The sequence below is a fragment of the Ailuropoda melanoleuca genome, chromosome 16 (assembly GCF_002007445.2).
Source record: "Ailuropoda melanoleuca isolate Jingjing chromosome 16, ASM200744v2, whole genome shotgun sequence".
NCBI classification, from domain to species: Eukaryota; Metazoa; Chordata; class Mammalia; order Carnivora; family Ursidae; genus Ailuropoda; species Ailuropoda melanoleuca.
Genome location: NC_048233.1, coordinates 34,604,653 through 34,627,896, shown reverse-complemented (window position 1 = coordinate 34,627,896; position 23,244 = coordinate 34,604,653). Strand labels below are relative to the sequence as shown.

General features: G+C 35.5%; 1 protein-coding gene across 3 annotated transcripts in view; it reads right to left on the bottom strand.

Moving 5' to 3' along the window:
- Positions 1–6,371: 6,371 nt before the first annotated feature.
- IRAK4 (interleukin 1 receptor associated kinase 4) overlaps positions 6,372–23,244 on the bottom strand; it is a 29,343-nt gene continuing 12,470 nt past the window's right edge. Inside the window, exons 5-12 of one of the 3 annotated variants that reach the window (XR_004621151.1) lie at positions 22,888–23,048; positions 21,926–21,990; positions 18,787–18,901; positions 18,253–18,362; positions 13,398–13,581; positions 12,284–12,346; positions 9,246–9,400; positions 6,372–9,121 (exon numbers count right to left, since the gene is read on the bottom strand). Coding sequence is in view for 2 of the 3 variants with exons in the window: in XM_002927832.4 (XP_002927878.1) it covers positions 9,086–9,121; positions 9,246–9,404; positions 12,284–12,346; positions 13,398–13,581; positions 18,253–18,362; positions 18,787–18,901; positions 21,926–21,990; positions 22,888–23,048 (893 nt within the window). In the remaining variant the exon portion in view is untranslated. Of the gene's footprint in view, positions 9,122–9,245; positions 9,405–12,283; positions 12,347–13,397; positions 13,582–18,252; positions 18,363–18,786; positions 18,902–21,925; positions 21,991–22,887; positions 23,049–23,244 lie in introns of all 3 variants that reach the window. The other 2 variants (XM_002927832.4, XM_034644681.1) reach the window with 2 other exon arrangements.

Genomic DNA, 23,244 nt, shown 5'->3' with positions numbered 1-23,244 from the left:
ATAGGTATTGGTGATGATATTTTGAATCGACATAAAAAAAAAAGGCAACAAAAGCAAAAACAAACGATTAGAAATACATCATACTAAAAAGCTTTTGTACAGCAAAGGAAATCATCAACAAAATGAAAAGGCAACCTACTAATTGAGAGAAAATAGTTGCAAATCATGTTTCTGATAAGGGGTTAATATCCAAAATGTATAAAGAACTCACACAACTCAACACCAAAAACAAAAAACAAACAACAACAACAACAAGGGGATTATGCTAAGTGAAATAAGTCAAGCAGAGAACGACAATTATCATATGGTATCATTCATAGGTGGAACACAAAGAATAGCACAGAGGACATCAGGGGAAGGAAGGGAAAACTGAAAGGAAGGACATCAGAGAAGGAAACAAACCATGAGAGACTATGGATTCTGGGAAACAATGTGAGGGTTTCAGAGGGGAGGCAGGTGGGGGAATGGTGTAGCCCGGTGATGGGTATTAAGGAGAGCAGGTGTTGCAATGAACACTGAGTGTTATATGCAAATAATGAATCATGAAACACTACACCAAAAACTAATGATGTTCTGTATGGTGACTAACATAACATAATAAAAAAATAAGTAAAAACAAAAACAAAAAACAAAAAAAATTAAAAATGGGCAAAAGATATGAATAGATATGAATGGATAAAGATGATGTCATACACACACACACACACACACACACACACACACACACACACACACAGAGGAATATTATTCAGCCATAAAAAAGAATGAAATCTTGCCATCCGTAACAACATGGATCTAGAAAGTAGAATGCTAAGCCAAATAAGTGAGTTAGAGAAACACAAATATCATATGATTTCACTCATATCTGCAATTTAAAAAACAAAACAGTGAACAAAGAGGAAAAAGAGACATACCAAAAAATAGATTCTGTACAGAGAACATATGGTTACCAGAGGGGAGATGGGTAGGGGGGTGGGTGCACCAGGTGAAGGGGATTAAGAGGATACTTATCTTGATGAGCACTGAGTCATATATGGAATTGTTGAATCACTATATTATACACCTGAAACTAATGTAACACTGTATGTTAACTACACTGGAATTAAATTTAAAAATGGGTAGAAGATATGAATAGAAATTTGTCCAAAAAGGACATACAGATTGCCAACAGGTATATGAAAAATGCTAAGCATTATTAACCATCAGAGAAATGCAAATCAAAACCACAATGAAATGTCACCTCAACTAGTAAGAATGGCAAGAATCAAAAAGACAAGATAGAATAAGTGTTGGTGAAGATGTGGAGAAAAAGGAAGCTTCATGCACTGTTGGTGACAAAATAAATTGGTGGAACTAGGGAAAACAGTATGGAGATACCTCAAAAAATTAAAAACAGAACTACCATATAATCCAGCAATTCCATTTCTGGGTATTTATCTGAAGAAAACAAAAATACTAACAAGAAAAAAAAAGAACAACAAAAAAAGGAAAATGCATATCCAAGATCACTGTGGCATTATTTACGAAAGCCAAAATATGGAAACAACTTAAGTGACCATTAATGTATGAATAGATAAATAAGCTGTGGTATATATAGACAATGGAATATTATTCAGCAATAAAAAATAATGAAATCCTGCTACTTGCAACAATATAGATGGACCTTGAGGGCATTATGCTAAATGAAATAAATCAGGTAAAGAAAGTAAAATACTATATAATCTCTCATATATGGATTCTTAAAAAATAAACAAAAATACCCCAACAAGCTCAGAGATACAGAGAACGGATCTGTGGTTTCCAGAAATAGGACAGGTGGTGGAAAAAAAATAAAGGGGATCCAAAGGTAAAAAGAAAAAATAAAATTAAAAACAATAACAAAAAAACCCCCCAAGTAACCAAAACTGATAATACCAAACTCAAGCACAAAAAGTCCTTAACTTTATTTTATATTCATTTCTCACAAGTTATTAGCTGGTTTCCTAACCTATAATAAATATATATTTATTAATCTTATTGAAGATCCTTTATGCCTGCTGAGTCACTTCTTTTTTGATGCTTTCAAGATTCCCTGACCTTGCTTATGACGTGTCAAGGTGTGGATCTCTTTGAGTTTATCCTACTTGCAGCTGTTATTTTCTTGATGCCTAGATTAATATTTTTCATCAAATTTGAGAAATTTTTGTCCATTATTTCTTCAAATATTCTTTCTAGGATTTTCTCACCTCTCCCTTTAGGACTCCCATTACATGTATCTTGATAAACTTTATGGTGTCCCATAGGTCTCTAAAGATCTGCTCATTTTTCTTCATTCTCTTTTCTTTCTGTTCCTCAATTGATTTATCTTCATGTTTATTGATTTTTTTGCAGGGGGAGGGCTGCTCAAATATGCTGGTGAGTCCTTCTAGTGAATTTTCATTTTAGTTATTGTACTTTTCAACATTGGGATTTTTATTTGGCTCCTTCTTATATATTTTTTTTAATTGATAAGACATGCTTTTTTTTTTTAAGATTTTATTTATTTATTTGACAGAGAGAGACAGCCAGTGAGAGAGGGAACACAAACAGGGGAAGTGGGAGAGAAAGAAGCAGGCTCCCAGTGGAGGAGCCTGATGTGGGGCTCAATCCCAGAACGCCAGGATCACTCCCTGAGCCGAAGGCAGATGCTTAACGACTGAGCTACCCAGGCGCCCCTGATAAGACATTCTTATACTTTGGTTCTTTAGACATGATTTCCTTTAGCTCTTGGAATATACTTAAAATAGCCGATAAAATCTTTTGCTAGTAGATCCAACATCTGGGCTTCCTCAGGTAGTTTCTACTGACTTTTTTCCTCCTGGGTATAGGCCATACTTTGCTTTTTCTTTGCATGTCTGGTATGTTTTTGTTGAAAACTGGGCATTTTAAGTAATATGATGTTGCAATTTTGGAAATCACTCTGTCCCCTCCCAAGACTTATTGTTGCTATTTGTTTTAGTTTAATAAATGAATTCTGTAAAGTCTCTATGACTTTAATAAATGAATTCTGTAAAGTCTCTATTCTCTGTGATGTATGGTCACCGAAGTCTCTGCTCAGCTTAGTCATCACTACGGAATAGACAGAGATTTCCTTAAACATCTGGAGCCAATAAATCTCTCAATAAAAGAGTATTGGTCAGGGCTCTGAATGTGCGTGGAGAGGCACCTCCCACACTAAACCAGGCAGTTTAGACTGCCTTAATTCTCACTTCTTGCTTGCACAGAGCCACAAGGTCAGCCAGAGGTGAGAGCTTAGGGATTTCTCAGGCCTTTTTGCTTTCAGCATGTGCATGGCCTTGCACATGCACATGGTTTTCTAGGTTCCCAGGAATATATTAGAGAATTTTAAAGCCATAATGAATATCTTATTCATCAGCTCTTCCTTTTAAGCTTTTTAGTTGGCCTATTGTTTATCCTGTTATTCATCACCTCAGGCAGCTGTGATTAAAACATTTGCCAGTAAATGTTTTTGACAAAGGACTCCACAGAGAGTGTTTTAGCACTAGGTGAGCTTTACTCAGGTGAAATAAGGATAAGGCTTAGGGTGTCATCTTCCAGGGAACCACCAGAGAGGTCAAACAATTACAAATCCTTCAGAATGAGGCTTGGAAAGAGCTCCAGCTCTCTTCTGCTCCCTCTGGTAACAAGAATGTGGGCTGCTTTTTTTTTCAAGGCTGCCACTGGCCTGGGACATAAGGCATGATAATAATAGGATAAGTTAAAATGCCACAAAACTTGTCATTCCTATTGAGATTCAGCCCTTTTTCCTGAGTAAACTCTCCTTGGGTTGTTTTCTAGTTCTGAAAAAAAGTCAATTGTGACAATTTTTGCCATCTTTTTCATTGTTTTTATGGAAAGGCAAATTTTTGGAGCTCCTTTGTCATTTTCTAACCCTGAATATTTAACAGCAGATGTTATTATTGACCTTTTTTGGCCAAAGGGGGGGATCTTGGTCCAGTAGCTTTTCCTAGTATGGTTAACAGAGTAAGCTACTGTATGTTTCTTCTACTAACTTATGAATTCATTTAAAAATATTTGACCAAAGAATGACATTAATGGAAGTGATACTAACTTTTTTTAAAAAAGCTATTGGTCAACATTTCAACATATTTTTAAGGCCATTCACTAATAATAATCAAACTGTGTTGTCACTATAAAGAAGAGCATTAGTCTTCTTCTAAGATATGTGATGGGGATATGCCTCACTTTATAATAAAAGTCCTGTCATTATTTAGACATTTTACAAAGGAGAGGAGGAACTACCTATGCAGTCCCTTGCTTAACTTCCAGCTTTACTGAGATAAAATTGACACATAACGTTGTGTAATTTTAAGGTGTACAACATGGTGATTTAATATACTTGTATATTGCAAAATAGTTACTACCATAATGTTAGCTACATTTTTAAAGTTTTTATTTAAATTCCAGTTGATTAACACAGTGTAATATTAGTTTCAGGTGTACAAGAGTGATTCATCACTTATATACAATACTTGGTGCTCATCACAAGTGCACTCCTTAATCCCCATCACCTATTTAACCCATCCTCCCACCCACTTCTCCTCCGGTAACCAACAGACTCTTAACTATAAAGAGTCTGTTTCTTGGTTTGCCTCTCTCTCTGTCCTTTATCCCCCATGTTTGTTTCTTAAATTCCACATATGAGTGAAATCATACGGTATTTGTTTTTCTCTGACTTATTTTGCCTAGTGAAAACATTCTAGTTCCACCCACACTGTTGCAAATGGCAAGATTTCATTCTTTTTGATGGCTGAATAATATTCCATTATGTATATAGGCATATATCACCTCTTCTTTATCCATTCATCAGTTGATGGACATTTGGGCTGTTTCCATAATTTGGCTATTATAGGTAATGCTGCTATAAACATTGGGGAGCATGTATTCCTTTGAATGACTATTTTTGTACTCTTTGGGTACCTAGTAGTGTAATTGCTGGATTGTTGCTACTTCATAATTCTAAAAAGAGGCTGGCTATTAGAATGGCTGTAATAGGAGAAAGGGTCATTCAAAGTCTAAGGTTTAAATTTTAGAATTGCAGGTCAGCCTGAGATGATCAATCATGATTTAATTCACGCTACCTAAACTTTCAAAAGACTCAGGTATAAACTAGAATGTGATTTTACTAATCATAAAAGACACTCTGCAACAGAAAGTGATATGTAGATCGTAATAGTCTTTGCCATTATGCATTATCTTCCAAAAGGCAAATCCAGGCAAGAAATCAAAATGAAAAGGAAAAGCTGCTAGATAAATATGGAGTTAATGCAAGCAAACATATAGTTAGATAACCTTAATAACTATCTTCAACAAGCTACTCTGATGCATAAATAGCCTAGCAGAGGAAAACACCTGACATAATCTGAAAGACAATACTCCTTACCCCAGGATAGTAGAAATTTTGTGACAAAGTCTTATTCTTGGGTCATTGCTAACCTAAGGGCCTCTGATAACACAAACACACAAAACTTGATTCAGTTTAGATTTTTTTTTTCTTTTTTCTAAGTTACAATACATGCCTATCATTTCTGAGACTATACACTGGTAGGTTTTTTTGTTTGTTTGTTTGAGCTTGGGTGTTGTTAAAGCTTTTTAGCCAAGGGAATCTATCACAATACATAGTTTTAATGTTTCCTTTATACTTCTCACTACCTGATCTTGTTTTATTTACTTGTGTATTATCATCTCAGTGTCACATCTCCATTGAACAGAGACTTTCTCCTTAGAGCAAGCTCCTAAAAAACAAGGACTTTGTATTGTTCATTATTATATGTTCATTGCTCTTACAAGTGTCTGGACCACTGAAAACAATCAATGAATATTTGTTCCAATTAATTTTATTTGTTAATTATTGTTTTAGGTCAGAGTATTTCATGAGATGATTTTTTTTTCGTAATTTCATCAGAAGAATGAAATCTTAGCATTAATTTTGGAGATTCATTGTTATTGTCTCCATATTGACCATTTTTGACATTAGAATTTGAATGATTAAAAAAAAGAATTTGAATGATTAAAAAGCCATTCCTATCTGTGTCCATTCTCACAGTGAAATAGTACAAACTTTAAAGGAGTAGAGGGAGAGGTTGGTCAAAGAATAAAAACTTTTAGTTATAAAATGATTAAGTTCTGGGGATCTAATGTACACTTTGATGACTATAGTTAATAACACTGTATTGTATACTGATATTTGCTAAGAGAGTAGGTCCTAAATGTGCTCACCACATCAAAAAGTCAAAAAAGGTAACTATGTGAGGTGATGATTGTGTTAATTAGTTTGATTGTGGTAGTCATTTCACAATGTATACATACATCAAAACATCACATTGAACACCTGGAGTATATATAAATTTATTTGTCAATCATACCACAGGAAAGCTGGAAAAAATTAAAATACATACATATAGGCATAAATCATTTTACTTCACTTTCCAGATACTGTAGCTTTTATAAATCAAAGATTTATGGCAACCCTGGGTTAAGCAAGTCTATCAGTACCATTTTTCCCACAGCATTTGCTCACTCTGTGTCTCTGTGCCACATTTTGGTAATTCTTCAATATTTCAAACTTTTAATTATTAGTATATTTGTTATGGTGATCCTGCAGTCAGTGACCTTTGATGTTACGATTGTCATTGTTTTGGGGCACCAAGTACAGTGTCCATATAAGACAGGGAACTTATCGATAAATGTTGTGTGTGCTCTCACTGCTCTACTGACCTATTGTTCCCCCCATCTCTCTCCTTCTCCTTGGGGCTCCCTAATCCCTGAGACACAACAATATTGAAATTAGGCAAATTAATAACCCCTACAATGCCCTCTAAATGTTCAGGTGAAAAGAAGTGTCACACATCTTTCACTTTAGATCAAAGGCTAGACATGATTAAGTTTAGTAAGGAAGACATGTCAATAGCCAATATAGACCAAAAGCTAGGAGTTCTGCACCAAGCAGTTAGCTAAGTTGTGAATGCAAAGAATAATTTCTTGAAGGAAATTAAAAGTTCTAATATAGTGAACAAATGAATGATAAGAAAGGCAAACAGTCTTATTGCTGACATGAAGAAAGTTGATTCCAACAGTCATAGATGACTTTGGGGGGTTTAAGACTTCAGAGGAGGAAGTAACTAACTACAGATGTGGAAAGAGCAAGAGAACTAGCGTTAGAAGTAGAGTCTTAAGTTGTGACAAAATTTCTGCAATCTCATGATAAAACTTTAACAAGTGAGGAGTTGCTTCTTAGGGGTAAGCGGAGAAAGTAGTTTCTTGAGATGGAATCTACTGGTGAAGATGCTGTGAAGATCGTTGAAATGACAACAAAACATTTAAAATATTGCATCGGCTTAGTTGATAAAGCAGTAGCAGGGTATGAGAAAATTGACTCCAATTCTGAAAAAATTTCTACTGTTGGTAAAATGCTATCAAGCAGCATTGCATGCTACAGGGAAATTGGTTCGTGAAAGGAAGAGTCAATTGATGGGACAAACTTCATTTAAGAAATTGCCACAGCCACCCCAGCCTTCAGCAACCACCACCCTGATCAGTCAGCATCATCAATGTGCAGTTGAGACCCTTCATAGCAAAAAGCTCTCTGCAAGCTCAGATGATAGTTAGCATTTTCTAGTAACAAAGTATCTTTAAATTAAGGTATGTACATTATTTTTTTAGACATATGCTATTGCACAGTTAATAGACTACAGTATAGTGTAAACATAACTTTTATATGCACTGGCAAGCCAAAATATTTATTTAACTCACTTTATTGTGATACTCATTTTATTGTGATGGTCTGGAACTGAACTGTCCATATCTCTGAGGTATGCTTGCATTTTGAAAGTGAATAAAAAGGACAACAGATAGCTGAGATCTATGGCCATTTTATATGGTTACAGAACCAGACAGTGGATAGAGCAAAAAATGCTTCAGAATGTCTTAAATTTCTCTTAATTATGTGTCAGAAAAGTAAGGCAAAACATTTATTAATTGTTCTTAATATCTGTTTGGTTCTCATAGAACATATTGAGAGAAATTTAAAATTAAAAATTTTTAGCAAGCAAACCAGTAGGTCAGAAATACGGGAAGAAAAACAGTTGTTCTTTCTAGAAAAATTCAGTTTCTTGTGGTTATACAACCCAGGTCCCAGTTTTTTTATTGCTGGCTAACAGCTAGAAGGTGGCTCTCAGCCTAGAAGGGCACCCTTAGGTCTTAGCCAATGTGGCCTCTTACAACACGGTAGCTTACTTCTTCAAGGCCCACAGGATAATCTCTTAGGCTTCTTGTAAGAACTCACCTTATTAGGACAGGCCTACCCAGCACAGTCTTTCTGTTGATACCCAAAGTCAGCAGATTAGGGACCTTAACAACATCTACAAAATTCCTCCAATTTTGCCATCTAACATAATCTAATATTGACCATATCATCACGGAAGTAACATCAGGGCATGTTTGGTTAGTGGTGAATGACTGCTTAAAATAGCATAATGCGAACATGATCCTATAAACAAATGACTATAATTGGATTATACATAAACTTTAAATTTTATATCACTTTACATGTTACAAAGTGCTTGTACATATGCTGCCTCGTTTGATTTTTATGACTACCTGTCAGAGAAGCACAATAGGTATTAGCCTAATGATATCAGTGGAAAAAAAAGAAGGCTCAAAGCTGGGAAGGGATTACCAAAAACTCTACAGCAAATTAGTAGTAGAATTGGGATTTGGGCTAGGGTCTTTTCACCCTATGGTCCAGTCCTCTTTGTTGCTAATTCTACAGTTTTCAAACTGTATTTGGTGAAGTTCCAAGGAGAAGTCTCAGGGATTACTCAAGGACTGAGGGTCACAATAACAAGCTAGGGCTTAGGGTCGATATCATGGCTCTACTTTTGTTTGTTCTGTTTGTTGGGGGTTCTATACAAGCTTTAATAGCCACTGCACTGCTCCATGCTGCCTTATTAAAGGTAAAAAAGAATGTTTACAAAAAAATACTTAGTTTAAAAAATGGTTTAGATAGGTGGATACAAAAAAATCAAGAGTCTATTCCAGTAAAATTTTAAGAAGTTGTCATGTCTTGCAGCAGCTGTTGAACCTTTCAAAAAGAAAGACAAAAAAAAAAAAGAACTGTATTAAATAGCTGGTTTGAAATGTAAACTTAGGAAAAAAAGATGAAACCCACCTCTGTCACTTTTTAAATAAGTATAAAAAATTAGTACCTTCTTAATGTCTGGTCTCTTATTTTTCTTTTCATGCAAGCATTGACTAGCAACAGAGTACATAGTTTCAATGGAAGTAAGATCAGTGTCATTCATCTTTGTATCAATATAGTCTTCAATTGTCTTTTCTTCATCTTCAATTTCTTCTTTAATATCTAGCTTTAAAACAAATGTTTTGTTTTCTTAAAGATTTTATTTTATTTATTTGTCAGAAAGAGAGAAAGAGACGGAGAACAAGTAGGGGAGTGGCAGGCAGAGGGAGAAGCAGGCTCCCCGCTGAGCAGGAAGACCGATGTGGGGCTCGATCCCAGAACCCTGGGATCATGACCTGAGCCAAAGGCAGACGCTTAACCGACTGAGCCACCCAGGTGTCCCAAAACAAATATTAAAACTTTGTTTTAATTTTAGGAGTTTCAAACAAAAGTGAAGGAAATCAGAATGTAAATGGAATTATTTAATCTACTTCATAATAAAATGTACTCTTCTTTTACTATCTATTTTTATAAACTTACTAAGAGTTAAAGACATCAGGAGAAACCCTATTCATTTATTTATACATATATTTATACACAGATACATACATACACATCTTTTAGATACTTTCAGCCACTTGCCTTCTAATTTTTGTATTTATGTTGCTGAGCAAATTGTTCTCATATTCCCACTGGCATCATTTACTAGGCCACCAGCACAGGGTGATTCGCTCCTTTTTATTTAATTTTTTTATTTTTATTTTTTATTTTTAGGGTGATTTGCTTCTTGATGTGCTCCAGATAATGCAATTCCAATATCTGGACCCAGACTTCTCCTCCCAAAACAGCAAACTTCTCTACGAGTACTCAAATTATTGAATCAAAGTGAAAAAAGGAGAAGGAAAAAGGGGACAGGGCCATGATAAAAAAGTAATGTATAGGGAGAGAGGCATAGGACCAGCATGATGTAGTGGGTTGAGCAGCGGCCCCGAAAACAATACGTCCAAGTCCTCATCCCCAGAATCTATGAATGTGACTTTATTTGGAGAAAAGGTCCTTGTGGACATAATTAAGTTAAGCATTTTGAGATTAAGTCATCTTAGATTACCCATATGGGCCCTAAATTCAATGACAAGCATCTGTACAAGAGACAGAAAGAGAGAAAACAGACACAGAGAAGATAATGTGACCATGGAGGCAGAAACTGGAGTGAGGTGGCCTCGAGGCAAGGAGTGCCAGCAGCCACCAGAAGCTGGAAGAGGCAAGGCAAGAGTCTCCCCTAGAGCCTCCAGAGGGAATGTGGCCCTCGACAACACCTTGATTTCAGGCTTCTTGCTTTCAGAACTAGGAAAGAATACATTTCTGTCATTTTAAGTCCCCGTTTCTGCTAATTTTTTTCATAGCAGCCCTCGGAAACTAATATCATGAAAAAGACTATTTATAGGCGGTCGATTGTAAACTCTCCAGAAACTCTTCCAAAAGAATTTTGAAAGTGTTTGAGTGATGGCAGAATCTAGTGATATAAAGGTTCCTTCAAGGATCACTCCCTTTTGGTTATACTTATCATAAAATCTTATTACTTTATAGTCATACTGCATTCAAATCTTAAGAATAAGTGAAAGTATTTAATCATTCCTGCAGTTTTATGATTTTTCACTATTATGTGGTCATGTGTAAAACTTATGACTGAGATGGATTCTGTATTTTTCTGTATTTTATCCTTAATCAAACCACAGGTTTGAGGCTTTTATAACATTTTGAAGGTGGAACAAGTCTCAGGGAAAAGGATTTAGGCCTTAGACTGGTGGACTTTACTTAAAAATATAAAAAATTACAGGATAGAAAAAAACAAGTTTCTTTCTTTCTTTTTTTTTTTTTGTCCTCCTGTATTTTTAATTTACACACTTTCTCTGTATAATCCAGCTCACACCCAAAGCTTTATCTATGCCTGGCACTAATGCTTCCAAAACTCTATCTGGAGCCCAGGCTTCTATCTTGATGACCAACACCCACTGGGACAGATCATTTTATTTCTTTGATGAGGACAAAATACACTACTATAAAAAATCCAGATATTATGCAAATAATAACTTTTCACAGTAATATTATGTTCTATAAATATACTTCAATGTGAAATGTTACATAATAAGTAATAATGCATTACTACATATTCAGGGAACCATGGAAGGTTTTATAATGTATTTTTTAGTAAGGGACACTAATAATAATATTATAATATATAGATATTATACTCACTGCTTTTCTTAAGAGTATGACACCAAGCCCTTGATCAAATATATCATACATTTTGACTTTCTAATCTCCATTCTAGGGAAATAATCTGTTATACATATATTACCTGAATTTGTCACACTGGCTTGCCTCATTAGAATACATAAATAAGAATAAAGTCGGCGTAGTTATTTAACTAGTTTTAAGAAAAACATATATGATAGTAGATATTTCTGCAATCTTTAGATTACAAAAGATTTCTGTAAATCTTTAATTTTATAAAAATACCCTCCAAGTTCTTAAAATTTATAGGAAAAAAAAAGGCACGCATAATTTTCTTATAGTTTTAGCATTCAGTTGGTCTATTTATATCATTGCCAATGAATGCCTAATAAAATAGGTCAAGTTTTCTATCATAACTTTATAAATAAAATACTCCATAATGGAAATGGATAGAAAATTTTCTAGCAATTCCACTCTGATACAAATCTGAATGGAAGCCATATTGTTTTTCCTCTCTGAGCTGAAAAAGCTGTTAGTAATCACCCTGAAAGTAACAAAATAAAAATATAAGATCTAAAAAATCATATAGTTCTATTCTGGTTTTACCCAGAACATAGAACATATAAGTGAGTTATCCAAGCTTCACAAATACTTCGTGGCACAGCTGAGATTAGAAATATGTGATGCTCTTTCCATATGCCACTACGTAATTGCCAATGAAAAGATTGCCAATAGAAAAAGACATTGCTAGATGCCAAATTTACCCGTATAAATTTAGATTATAAATGCAAAGGGAAAAGGACTGGAAAAGATAATAAATCTTTCAATTACCAATAACTGAGGCTCCCGGTGTTCATCCACAGCTGGAAGTCCAGTTATTATTTCTAATAAAACCTATGAAGACAAAAAAAAGTCCATTATTGTAATACTCAAGACAACATATGGAAAGAATATGGATCTTGACCATGAAATCTGATTAATCATTTCCACACATTGCAATATGCCTTTTAGGCATTAAAGCAGAAAGGACAGGGGCACCTGGATGGCGCAGTTGGTTAAGCGTCCAACTCTTGGTTTTGGCTCAGGTCATGACCTCGGTGTCCTCCGATCAAGCCAAGCATCGGGCTCCTCACTCAGCAGGGAGTCTGTTTGAGATTCTCTCTCTCTCCCTCTGCCCCTCCCCCTGCTCATGTGCTCTCTCTCTCACTCTCTCTCTCAAATAAATAAATAAATAAAATCTTTTTTTACAAAAAGCAAAAAGGACATGAGCTGTGGTCATTTCGCGCCACCACTCCTTCACAGAAACCCTGGGTTCCACCAATCCCCCCACAGCAGTGCTTTTCTATTAGCAACTTACTAAACAATCAGCTCCACTCTATATGTGTTCTGGACAATCTTTCTCCGGTCTTGCAGGGCATTCTTCACAAGAATCATTTTCTCTGGCTTTTAGAATGTTATTTTCTAAATTTTAGGCATACCCTACAACTCTGTGCCTTAACTTCACAGTGCTGTCTTGATGGAAACATGTATGCAACATATAGGAAACACATATGCAAAAATAAGATGCAGTAGAACCCAATTTCTCCGACTACTTCCACTCACTCCATCTTAAAAGTTATTCAGAACAGACCAGTAGATCAGAAAATGCCAAAGTGTATGTCTTTTAAAAAAATTTCATTAAAAAAATATGACACTAAAATGTGTGCTGTATGACATGGTTTGTTTTATGCACTAATTGCTTTTAAAAAATTTTATTTATTTTTCACAGAGAGAGAGAGAGCATGTGCACAGACAGAGGGAGCGGCAGGCAGGGGGTGAAGCATGCTCCCTGGTGAGCAAGGAGCCCAATGAGGGACTCGAATCCAGGACCCTGGGATCATGACCTGAGCCAAAGGCAGACAATCGAATGAGCCACCCAGGTATTCCTGTTTTATGTGAAACTTACCACACCAAAGCTGTAGATGTCAGATTTGGGTGTTATTTCTCCTCGTAAAGCCTCAGGTGCCATATAAGCTGTTGTTCCCACAATTCTGCTAGTCATGACTGTCTGGGCAAACTTCTCAGAAGCCCGTGCAAGCCCAAAGTCAGATATTTTGGCTGTAAAGTCTTCATCTAGTAAGATATTTGCACTGAAAAGAAATATTTTTCTTTTCAAGCAAGTCAAACAGTTCATATTTACATACATACAGAACATATGTACATATTTACAGAGTATACCATTTTATAATACATGTCATAAAAGCCTGAAATTTGTATAAATAAATCTAGATTTCAGATTAAAGCTAAAGAGAAAAGATTGTCTTTTTTTTGTTTCTTTGTTTCTTGAGGAAACATTTTAGGAGAATAAAAATGAAATAAAACTGTCCACGTTAGTGAGAGATATTTTCATTATTTCATAAATAATTTATCACAGGGAAAATTTCCCTCAGTCTCCTAAAGCACCATTCTTATTCCTTTCCTAATATTTCTCAACTCATTTAAAAACAAATTTCCAGCCAAAGTATCTCAATTATTCATTTCTTTATGCTTCTTTTTAAGTTTTTAATTTTAATTCCAATATAGTGAACATGCAGTTATACTAGTTTTGGGTATTATTCTTTTTTCTTTTTCTTTGGTACTATCCGAAATCTTTCGAAGAGGAAAGAACATGGTTAAAAGGTCTTCATCCATTCATCCATTACTTGCATTCACTCATGCATGTATAGTTGCAATAAAACTTTATCAAGGAATCACGGAATCACTACATATAATAGTATTTAAGCTCAGACCTGCATGAAGGGGGGATTTTCAAATTCTGTCTGTGACAAAGGTACATAACTAATTTTTCAAAATCCAATAAATATTCCATAATGGTGATATTAGATACAAAATGCTGACAGAACAACCACATGCCTGGAAGAACTGAAGAAAATTCTAAGAAGAGGGTGAACAGGGTGCTTAGTCTTGTAGGAACTGTTATAAGTTGAAGGTTAAATGAGGGATAAATGGTATTTCAGGCAAATGGAGCAACATGTACATAGTGATTAAAACATGAAAACATGTGATCAATTTTAAGAAACTGGTGCCAAGGAAACATGGAGAGAATATGAACTTGATCTTGTGAGAGCAGGACACCAGCAAAAGTTTTCAATAGAAAGGAATTGGTGCTGTTAGACTAGATTTATTTTTACGATTTTTATTTATTTATTTGAGAGAGCAAGAGTGAGAGCGAGAGAGAGTGTGCGCACAAGTAGGAGAAGGAGCAGAGGAAGAGGGAGAAGCAGACTCCCCACTGAGCGGGGAGCCCCACACTGCCCGAGGATCCCGGGATCATGACCTGAGCTGAAGGCAGAAGCTTAACCGACTGCGCCGCCCAGACACCCCTAGATTTGATTTTTAAGAACACCACCCGGCAGCATAGTAGTGAATAGATAAGAACTGGAACAGACTAGTTAAAGGCTGATCAGGAAAGCTTATAATAAAGCAAATGAGAGATGGTGGGAGTCTGAATAAAGAAAGAATGCTGGGGGAAAAAAAGGAGCTGAGAATTTTGAGGCACATTCAATGAACTTTGTAATGACTATGATATGAGGAATGAGAAAGTCTTTAGCTTGGGAGACAGGATGAATAGTGACTTCATTTGATCAAGAAGGGAATACAGGAGGAAGACTGGTTTGGAAGAGAAAATGAATTTGATTTCTTTTTTTTTTAGTATTTTTTTATTATATTATGTTAGTCACCATACAGTACATCCCTGGTTTTTGATGTAAAGTTTGATGATTCATTAGTTGCGTATAACACCCAGTGCACCATGCAATACGTGCCCTCCTTACTATACCTATCACCGGCCTATCCCAATTGATTTCTTTTTTTTTTTTTAAAGATTTTATTTATTTATTCGACAGAGATAGAGACAGCCAGTGAGAGAGGGAACACAAGCAGGCGGAGTGGGAGAGGAAGAAGCAGGCTCCCAGTGGAGGAGCCCGATGTGGGGCTCGATCCCATAACGCCGGGATCACGCCCTGAGCCGAAGGCAGACACTTAACCGCTGCGCTACCCCGGCGCCCCATATACCATTTGATTTCTGACATGTTAATTTAGAGGCTGCTGTGGGACCAGGTGAGGTGTTTTTGGTCTGGAGGTATTGAAAATATAGGATCAGAGGCTGATGATACAGATTTGAGTGTCACCCACACACAGATAGCAGGTGAAGTCAATATAATGTCAGCAAGAACACGTTGTGGGAAGAAGAGACACGAGGTGAGAATAGAGGGAAATACATCAATATGTAATGGATGAGAGATTGTGTCTGTTCTCTCATCTATGGCTGATCCCTTTACTTGTACTCCTTCCTATGTTCTCAGGAATCTTACTCCATAAATTATCTGACTTCTCTCTTCTATTTTATCATTTCCCTTTTCCCATAGGTATAAAAACGTGCTTTAGTCTCTGCCATCTTAAAAAAAGTTTCCTGAATGACACATTATTTCCAGCAATCACTCTTCACTATCTAAATGTCGTAAAGACTTGTCTACACTCACATTTCAGTTCTCTAGCTCCCACTCTGTCCTCAACTACATCCTGAATTCTGCACAATTACTATGGGGAAGTAGGGCTCTGTAAAGATACTAATGATCTTCAGGGCACTAATCAAACAGTGATTTTTCAGTCCTCATCCTGACCTCTAAAAAGCAACTGACATTTTTGACTAGTCCCGCTCAGGAAATACTCTCTTTCCTTGTTTTCACAAATACCACACCCTCTAGGTTCTCATCTGACCTTTCTGTGCCTACTTTCTTAGATTCCTTTTTGAGATCATTCTCTTATATTTGGCCTTTAAGTCTTAAAATTCCTCATGACTAAATCTTAGGACCTTTCCCTAATCCTTACTTCTCCTTAAGAGAATACAATCATGTAATAGGTCTTCAATTATCACCTATATGTAAGTAATACACAAATTTATATTTTCAGCTCAGACTTTTTTCAGCTCTGGATCTGTATATTGCACTAACATCTCCACTTATATATCTTAAAAGAATCTTAAACACAACATGTACAAAAGAGAATTCACATTCTCAACCCTCAACCTGGTCCTTTTCCAGTGCTTTCTATGTAAGTGAATCATGCCACAATTGTCCCAGAATGCAATTCAGGAAGCTAGAAATCCAGGAGTCATTCCTGACATGTTCCTTTTTTTTTTTTTTAAAGATTTTATTTATTTATTTGACAGAGATAGAAACAGCCAGCGAGAGAAGGAACACAAGCAGGGGGAGTGGGAGAGGAAGAAGCAGGCTCATACTGGAGGAGCCTGATGTGGGGCTCGATCCCATAACACCGGGATAATGCCCTGAGCCGAAAGCAGACGCTTAACTGCTGTGCCACACAGGCGCCCCCATTCCTGACATGTTCCTCATCCCTGACCCTTCTGCAGCCAAGATATCAGCAAGTCCTCCCATCTTTTTTTTTTTTTTTTTTAAAGATTTTTATTTATGTGACAAAGAGACAGCCAGTGAGAGAGGGAACACAGCAGGGGAGTGGGACAGGAAGAAGCAGGCTCCCAGTGGAGGAGCCCGATCTGGACTCCATCCCGGCATGCTGGGATCACGCCCTGAGCCGAAGGCAGACGCTTAACGACTGCGTTACCCAGGCGCCCCCCCATCTTATATTTTTTTAAAGATTTTTAAAAATTTATTTGAGAGAGAAAGCGAGAGCGAGAGAGAACATGAGTGGGGGAAGGGGGGGGAGGGAGAAGCAGGTTTCCAGCTGAGCAGGGAGCCCAATGCTGGACCCTGGGATCATGACTTGAGCTGAAGGCAGACACTTAACCAACTAAGACACCCAGGTGCCCAGTCCTGCCATCTTAATCTCTCAAATCTGCTCACTTCTTTTGACATGAACTGCTAACCACCAAGACTTCTGTGATAGCCTCCTAACTATCCCTTCTTACAAACTGTTCTCTACACTCAAGTCACAGTGATCTTCTCCAGACTTAAACATGATGCCACATCTCTACTTATAATTTTTCAATGGCATCTGATTACATTTATGATAAAACTGAAGTCTTTAGTCTATTAGATCCTACAGGGGTTAGCTCCAGGCTGACTTCTATAATTTTATTTTCTATCAATCATTCCTTCAATTTCTGCATTTCAGTTATACTGTGTTCATTTCACTTCCTGTAATTCACCATGCTTCCATGTTCCCTCTTAACAATGGTCTTACAAATGTAGTCCCTTCTGTCTAGAATGCTCTTCTCCCTACCTTCTTTAGCTACCCTCAAATCGTGCCCACTTACTTTCTCCTCATGCCTTGGATCTCTGCTAAAATACCACTTCTTCATAGAATTCTTCTTTATACTAATACTGTATATTAAATACTATATACTACTAACTAAAGTTCTATTATTAGTGACTACTTGATTGATGTCAAACACTACAAGTGCTACTTTTGCTAACTATATTATTTACAGTGCCTAGCATATACAGTAGGTGCTCAATTAAATATTTGTTATTTACACAAGAAGAAAGAAAACTGAAATGCACCGACGGAGGACAAGAGCGATCCAGAAAATAATTTTGACAAGGCAAAAGTAGTCAAGAAAAACAAATGCCATGCTGTTCAAAAAAAAAAGATCACATAGGGTGAGTACTAAAAATAGGTCAGTGGGTTTGGAATAAAGGAGATTATAGATGTCTTAATGAGAAGAGGTTTCATGGAGAGCTGTAAGTTAAGACATGCATATGAATATTGAATAGAAAGAGTGAGAGCAAGTTATTCTCTAAAGATGGTTTTCCAAAAGCTTTTTTAAGAGTAGTATTTACCTTTTAATGTCTCTATGGATATGATGGTTTTCATGTAAAAAACTGATGCCATTAGCTGCACCTTGAGCAATCTTGCATCTCATGTGCCAAGAAAGTGGTGGAGTATCATCCTTATGAAGTAAGAAATCAACCCATTAAAAAAAAATAAAAAAATCTACAGAGAATATATAACTGAACATTTTTCTAGGCAACTACTGAAAATGATATTATATCACCAAGAATTTAGGATTGCAATTTTTAAAAATTGTTCAAAAATAATCTCTAAATAAGATCAAGTCAGAGTTAGCATTTCTTATTTGACAATAAAAATATATAAGAGCACCTTCAAAGACTGGTCTTGACTGATAATTTTGTGTTTAAGATTATCACCTAATAGAATAGCAATCCCAGTTGTTTACCTATCATCTGTATAATTTTCAAAGAGCTGGAAAAATATTAAGATTAATGCGGTTTAAATAATCTTGTCACAAAGTGAATATTAGTATTCCAACACATAAATAGAAAGCCGAACAATCTGATTAACAAATATCTTACCAAGCAAGACAGCCTGTCTAGTAATGAGCCATTGGGCATATAAACATACACTAAGCAGAGGTCATCTCCATCACTTGAGAAACCAAGCAGTTCTACTAAGTTCTCATGTTGACACCTACGACAAATAATTTTCCACTCAAAATTATTATGACACACACATATATTCAGCTGTAGGTTGGAGGTTATTCAATTTAGAGCTTCAACAGAAAAAAAGGAGCAAAAAAATGATAGGCTATCCATATGTTTATAACGTGTTTATGTTTATTGTAACCGTTTACAATTTTCTGCAAATAGTTCCTTTAGTCAATATTGATCAACATTAGAAGCAAATCCTTTTTCTATTTTATTTAGTTAAGTAATCTCTATATCCAATGTGGGGCTTGAACTCACAACCCCGAGATCAAGAATCGAATGCTCTTCTAACTGAGCCAGTTAGGTGCCGCCTTTTTCTATTTTATAGTAAAAGCTCAATAATTCAGAATTTGGAACTTGTGAGTTTGGTTAAGGACTGGGCTGATAATTACCTTTGTGTAGCACAATTTTCAATGAGAGTTTTACAGGCAAGAGTTCAAGAAGTCTGTTTTAACATATCCAAAGCACTGATTTATAGACATCTGATCTCTAACCACACCTAATTTACACATAGTTGATCTTTAATGATATCTTATTATTTATAACCTAATTTGAGTTTATTTATCTATTTGAAAGGAATAAAACTTAAAGAGAGCTGAACTATAACAAAACCTTAGGTATCTGTGGTACAGTAGAAAGAAAACTGGGCAAAGTCCTAAGTTTAAAGTTCAGCTCTGCCACCACCTGGATATTTGACCTATAGGCCAAATTAATGCTTAACACGTTAACAACCTCACGAAGCTTCAGCAACTTCATCAAATGTGGATAATAACTCTTACCATGCAACATGGATGCTGTGAGAATTAAATGAGCAAATACATGAGTGCCTAGAAATAGACTTAGAACATAATACGTACTCCATCCAAGTGCTTACTCATTTTGTTGATACAAAATCATCTAAAATTCTGGCATTTCATGATTTCAAATCAGACTTTAACTTGAAATCAGTCTATCCTCATAATATTTTAAGAAGTGCAAATTAAAACAATAAGTACTCTATTTTCCATCAAACTGGCACAATTTAAAAACGAGTAGGTAACATCTGCTGAGCTTGTGCTATATATAAGCCACTGTAGCAAGTTATTTACCTGCTTTGTTTTATTTAATCCTCACAATAACTTAATGACGTAAACACTATTACTATCCCATTTTATAGAAGAGAAAACTAATGAACAGACAGTTAAGAAACTTGGTCAGGGTCATTCTGCTAGTAAGGTCCAGAAATAGGTACTTATTAAGAAACAGTAATAATATTCAATGGTGGTGAGGTAGCAGTGAAATTTACATTTGTAATACATTGCTGGTAGGAGTATAAATTACCCTAATTTACTTATAAAGCCATTTGGACATGTGCTTGGAAAGTTTTTAAGAAGTTCATGCATTCTAAACCACTGATTTTTCTAGGATTCTACCTGATAAAATAAGCAGCGCTGCATTTAAAGATTTATATACAACGAGATTTAAAGGAACTTTAATCTATAATATTGAAAATTAGAAACAAACCTAGTAGGGTATGGGGTCAAATAAAATATAATCATCATATATGCTAAATAATTAATATACAATACTTTAAAATTAAAACTAATATACAATAACAAAATGTTTTAAAATTATTTTTAAGGACATGGGAGAAATGCTACACACACATCATGAGAAGCAGCACATCAAAATACTAGCTATGGCTCTCTCTGAGTGATATATTTAAGAGACGGTTTTCATTATTTTAAATATATATTCCCGTATTTGCTAGAATCTTTGAACAAATTACTTTAAGGATTGCAGAGTGGGTGTAAGACTGGGGGGACAAAATTCCGAAAGAAAGAGGTTGTTTTTTTAATCAGCGTGCATTATTTTTACTATGACTAAATTAATTCCAGTCTATTATTTCTTTCTTGAGGTTAAGCAATTACAATTGGTAACTTATAGGAATGGGTGTAATCACGTGTAAATTGGTAAATCTCATTAGGATTCATACCAACAATGTTGTAAGGTGACAGATGGGGACTAATTGTGGTGAGCACTGAGTAATGTATAGAATTGTCGAATCGGTATATTGCATACCTGAAACTAATATAACATTGTAAGTCAATTACATTTCAAGAGTAAAAAGAAAAAAAAAATTAAAAAAAGGAAAAAGAAAAAGCTCAAGCTGTGGAATCAGACAGGTGTGGATATGAAAACCAGATCTCATTTTTACGGGCTACGTGGCCTCGGGGAAGTTGCAAAACCTAATTGAAAAAAAAAAGGTAGGGGAGGTTATAATAACTGTTATGAGGATTAAATGAGACCAGACACATAAAATACACTGCACTACAATTATCAGAATAGAATCCTGATTTGTTTCTCTTACTCTTCCTGATGACGCCCAACAATTGTCAAGTGTACTGGGTCAATGTCTTCTAAGGATTCTGGCATATAACTTTTTTCTGGTTTAGGGTTGTTAACATATCTAAGGGCCTTTTATTCTGTAATTATTTTTTGTATCTCCATAACTTATTTCTTGTGAATTTGGGAGCAGCAAACATGATAACAGAAGACAGTTGAAATCCTTTGGAACTTTGCTATGATGTAAAGTAAGAAGTGTTGTTTAAGGGGCGCCTGGGTGGCACAGCGGTCAAGCGTCTGCCTTCGGCTCAGGGCGTGATCCTGGCATTTTGGGATCGAGCCCCACATCAGGCTCCTCTGCTATGAGCCTACTTTTCCTCTCCCACTTCCCCTGCTTGTGTTCCCTCTCTCTCTGGCTGTCTCTATCTCTGTCGAATAAATAAATAGATCTTAAAAAAAAAAAAAGAAAAAGAAGTGCTGTTTAAGTTCCAGGCACATGAGTATATGTAGTCACAGACTTGTAGAGTCAAAATTCTTTCAGTTCCTCTCATCTAAACCCTTTAGCTTAATTCTACATATTTGGAAATATCACTAGTTCATGGCACCACTCTGGGTGAGAAACCAGGTCCCTTCCTCCTTGATCTGCTCTCTTCTGCTCTACCACATTGCCAAATTAACTTACTTTGCCATAACTTTTATTTCTTGATCAAACTGCTGTTTCAGTTCTTCGGTACTAATGTCAACCATCTGAAAAAGTAAAATAATATACAATATAATACAGTACAATAACCTCAAGGCTCCTAAAGATAGAAGGAGGTGCAAAAGATGGCCTGGCTGATCTTGCTTTCCTTAAAATAGCAAGGCATTATTCTCCCCCTTTTATAGAATAACTGAGAACTAGACATATTAATGATTTGTTCAAAGTCCCATGGCTAGTAAGTGGAAGGGAAAAAAAACCCTTATAAACCATATAACCATATAAACCTCACTCAGTTATTGTAGGAACAAAATGAAACAATATGAAACTTTACTACATAAGCATTATGAAGAAAAAATTTGCGGTAACAAAAACATAAGCGAATTTGAAGGGAAACAAAAGTATTTGTAACATATATGACAACAGGTGACTATCTTTACCATATTAATATATTTTAGGTGGATATTTCTAGAATATAATAAAAGAGTTATGATATAACAAATCAAGTACATGGTGAACACTCTAGGAGAAATAGGAATGAAGGACCTAGACAAGAATTTTTTCAATCTTTTTTCTTATTGTATATTTTTAAGCTTTATTTTTAAATGAGAAAAGTAACATAAAGTTATTTTTACAAAATTTTCTTAGTATCTTCCCATTGTCATCTTGATTATGCATGAAGCACTATGTAGAACAGGGCTTCTCAACTTCATTTTGTGAATCTTCTGAAATTATATGTATACTCATATGTGTATGTCCATAACTACATTTTTGTAGGGATAGGATCCATAGCCTTCAACAAATTTTTAAGTGTTAAGAACTACCAGCTTAGAATGATGTTTAAAGAAAACATGCACTGAAATAATATATTTCCTAAAGATTAATTTAAAACTTAAATTAGGAAGCAATTTTCCTTTAATTCTTTTACTCCTAAACATATAACTTACTGCTACAAGCTTCTTCACTGCTACAGTTTTGTTGTTCACATAGCCTTTATATACAACTCCAAATCCTCCCTCTCCCATCTTGTTGCCACCAAGAGAAATGGGTCTCTCATCAAAGTTATTTGTGACATTCTTCAGTTCATAAAATGAAAAACTGTGAAAACCTATAAAATAAATAAAATAAGGAAAAAAGTACTTTGATAAAAATATATTGGTTTTAATAACCTTAATATTTTCTCAACTTGATTATTTAATATACACACAAATATTTACAACTTTGGACTAGGCACGATAGGAGAGAGTACAGCTATCTTTTAAAATAAAAATTTAAGCTTTACCCTGAGAATTCTGCCTGGTGAG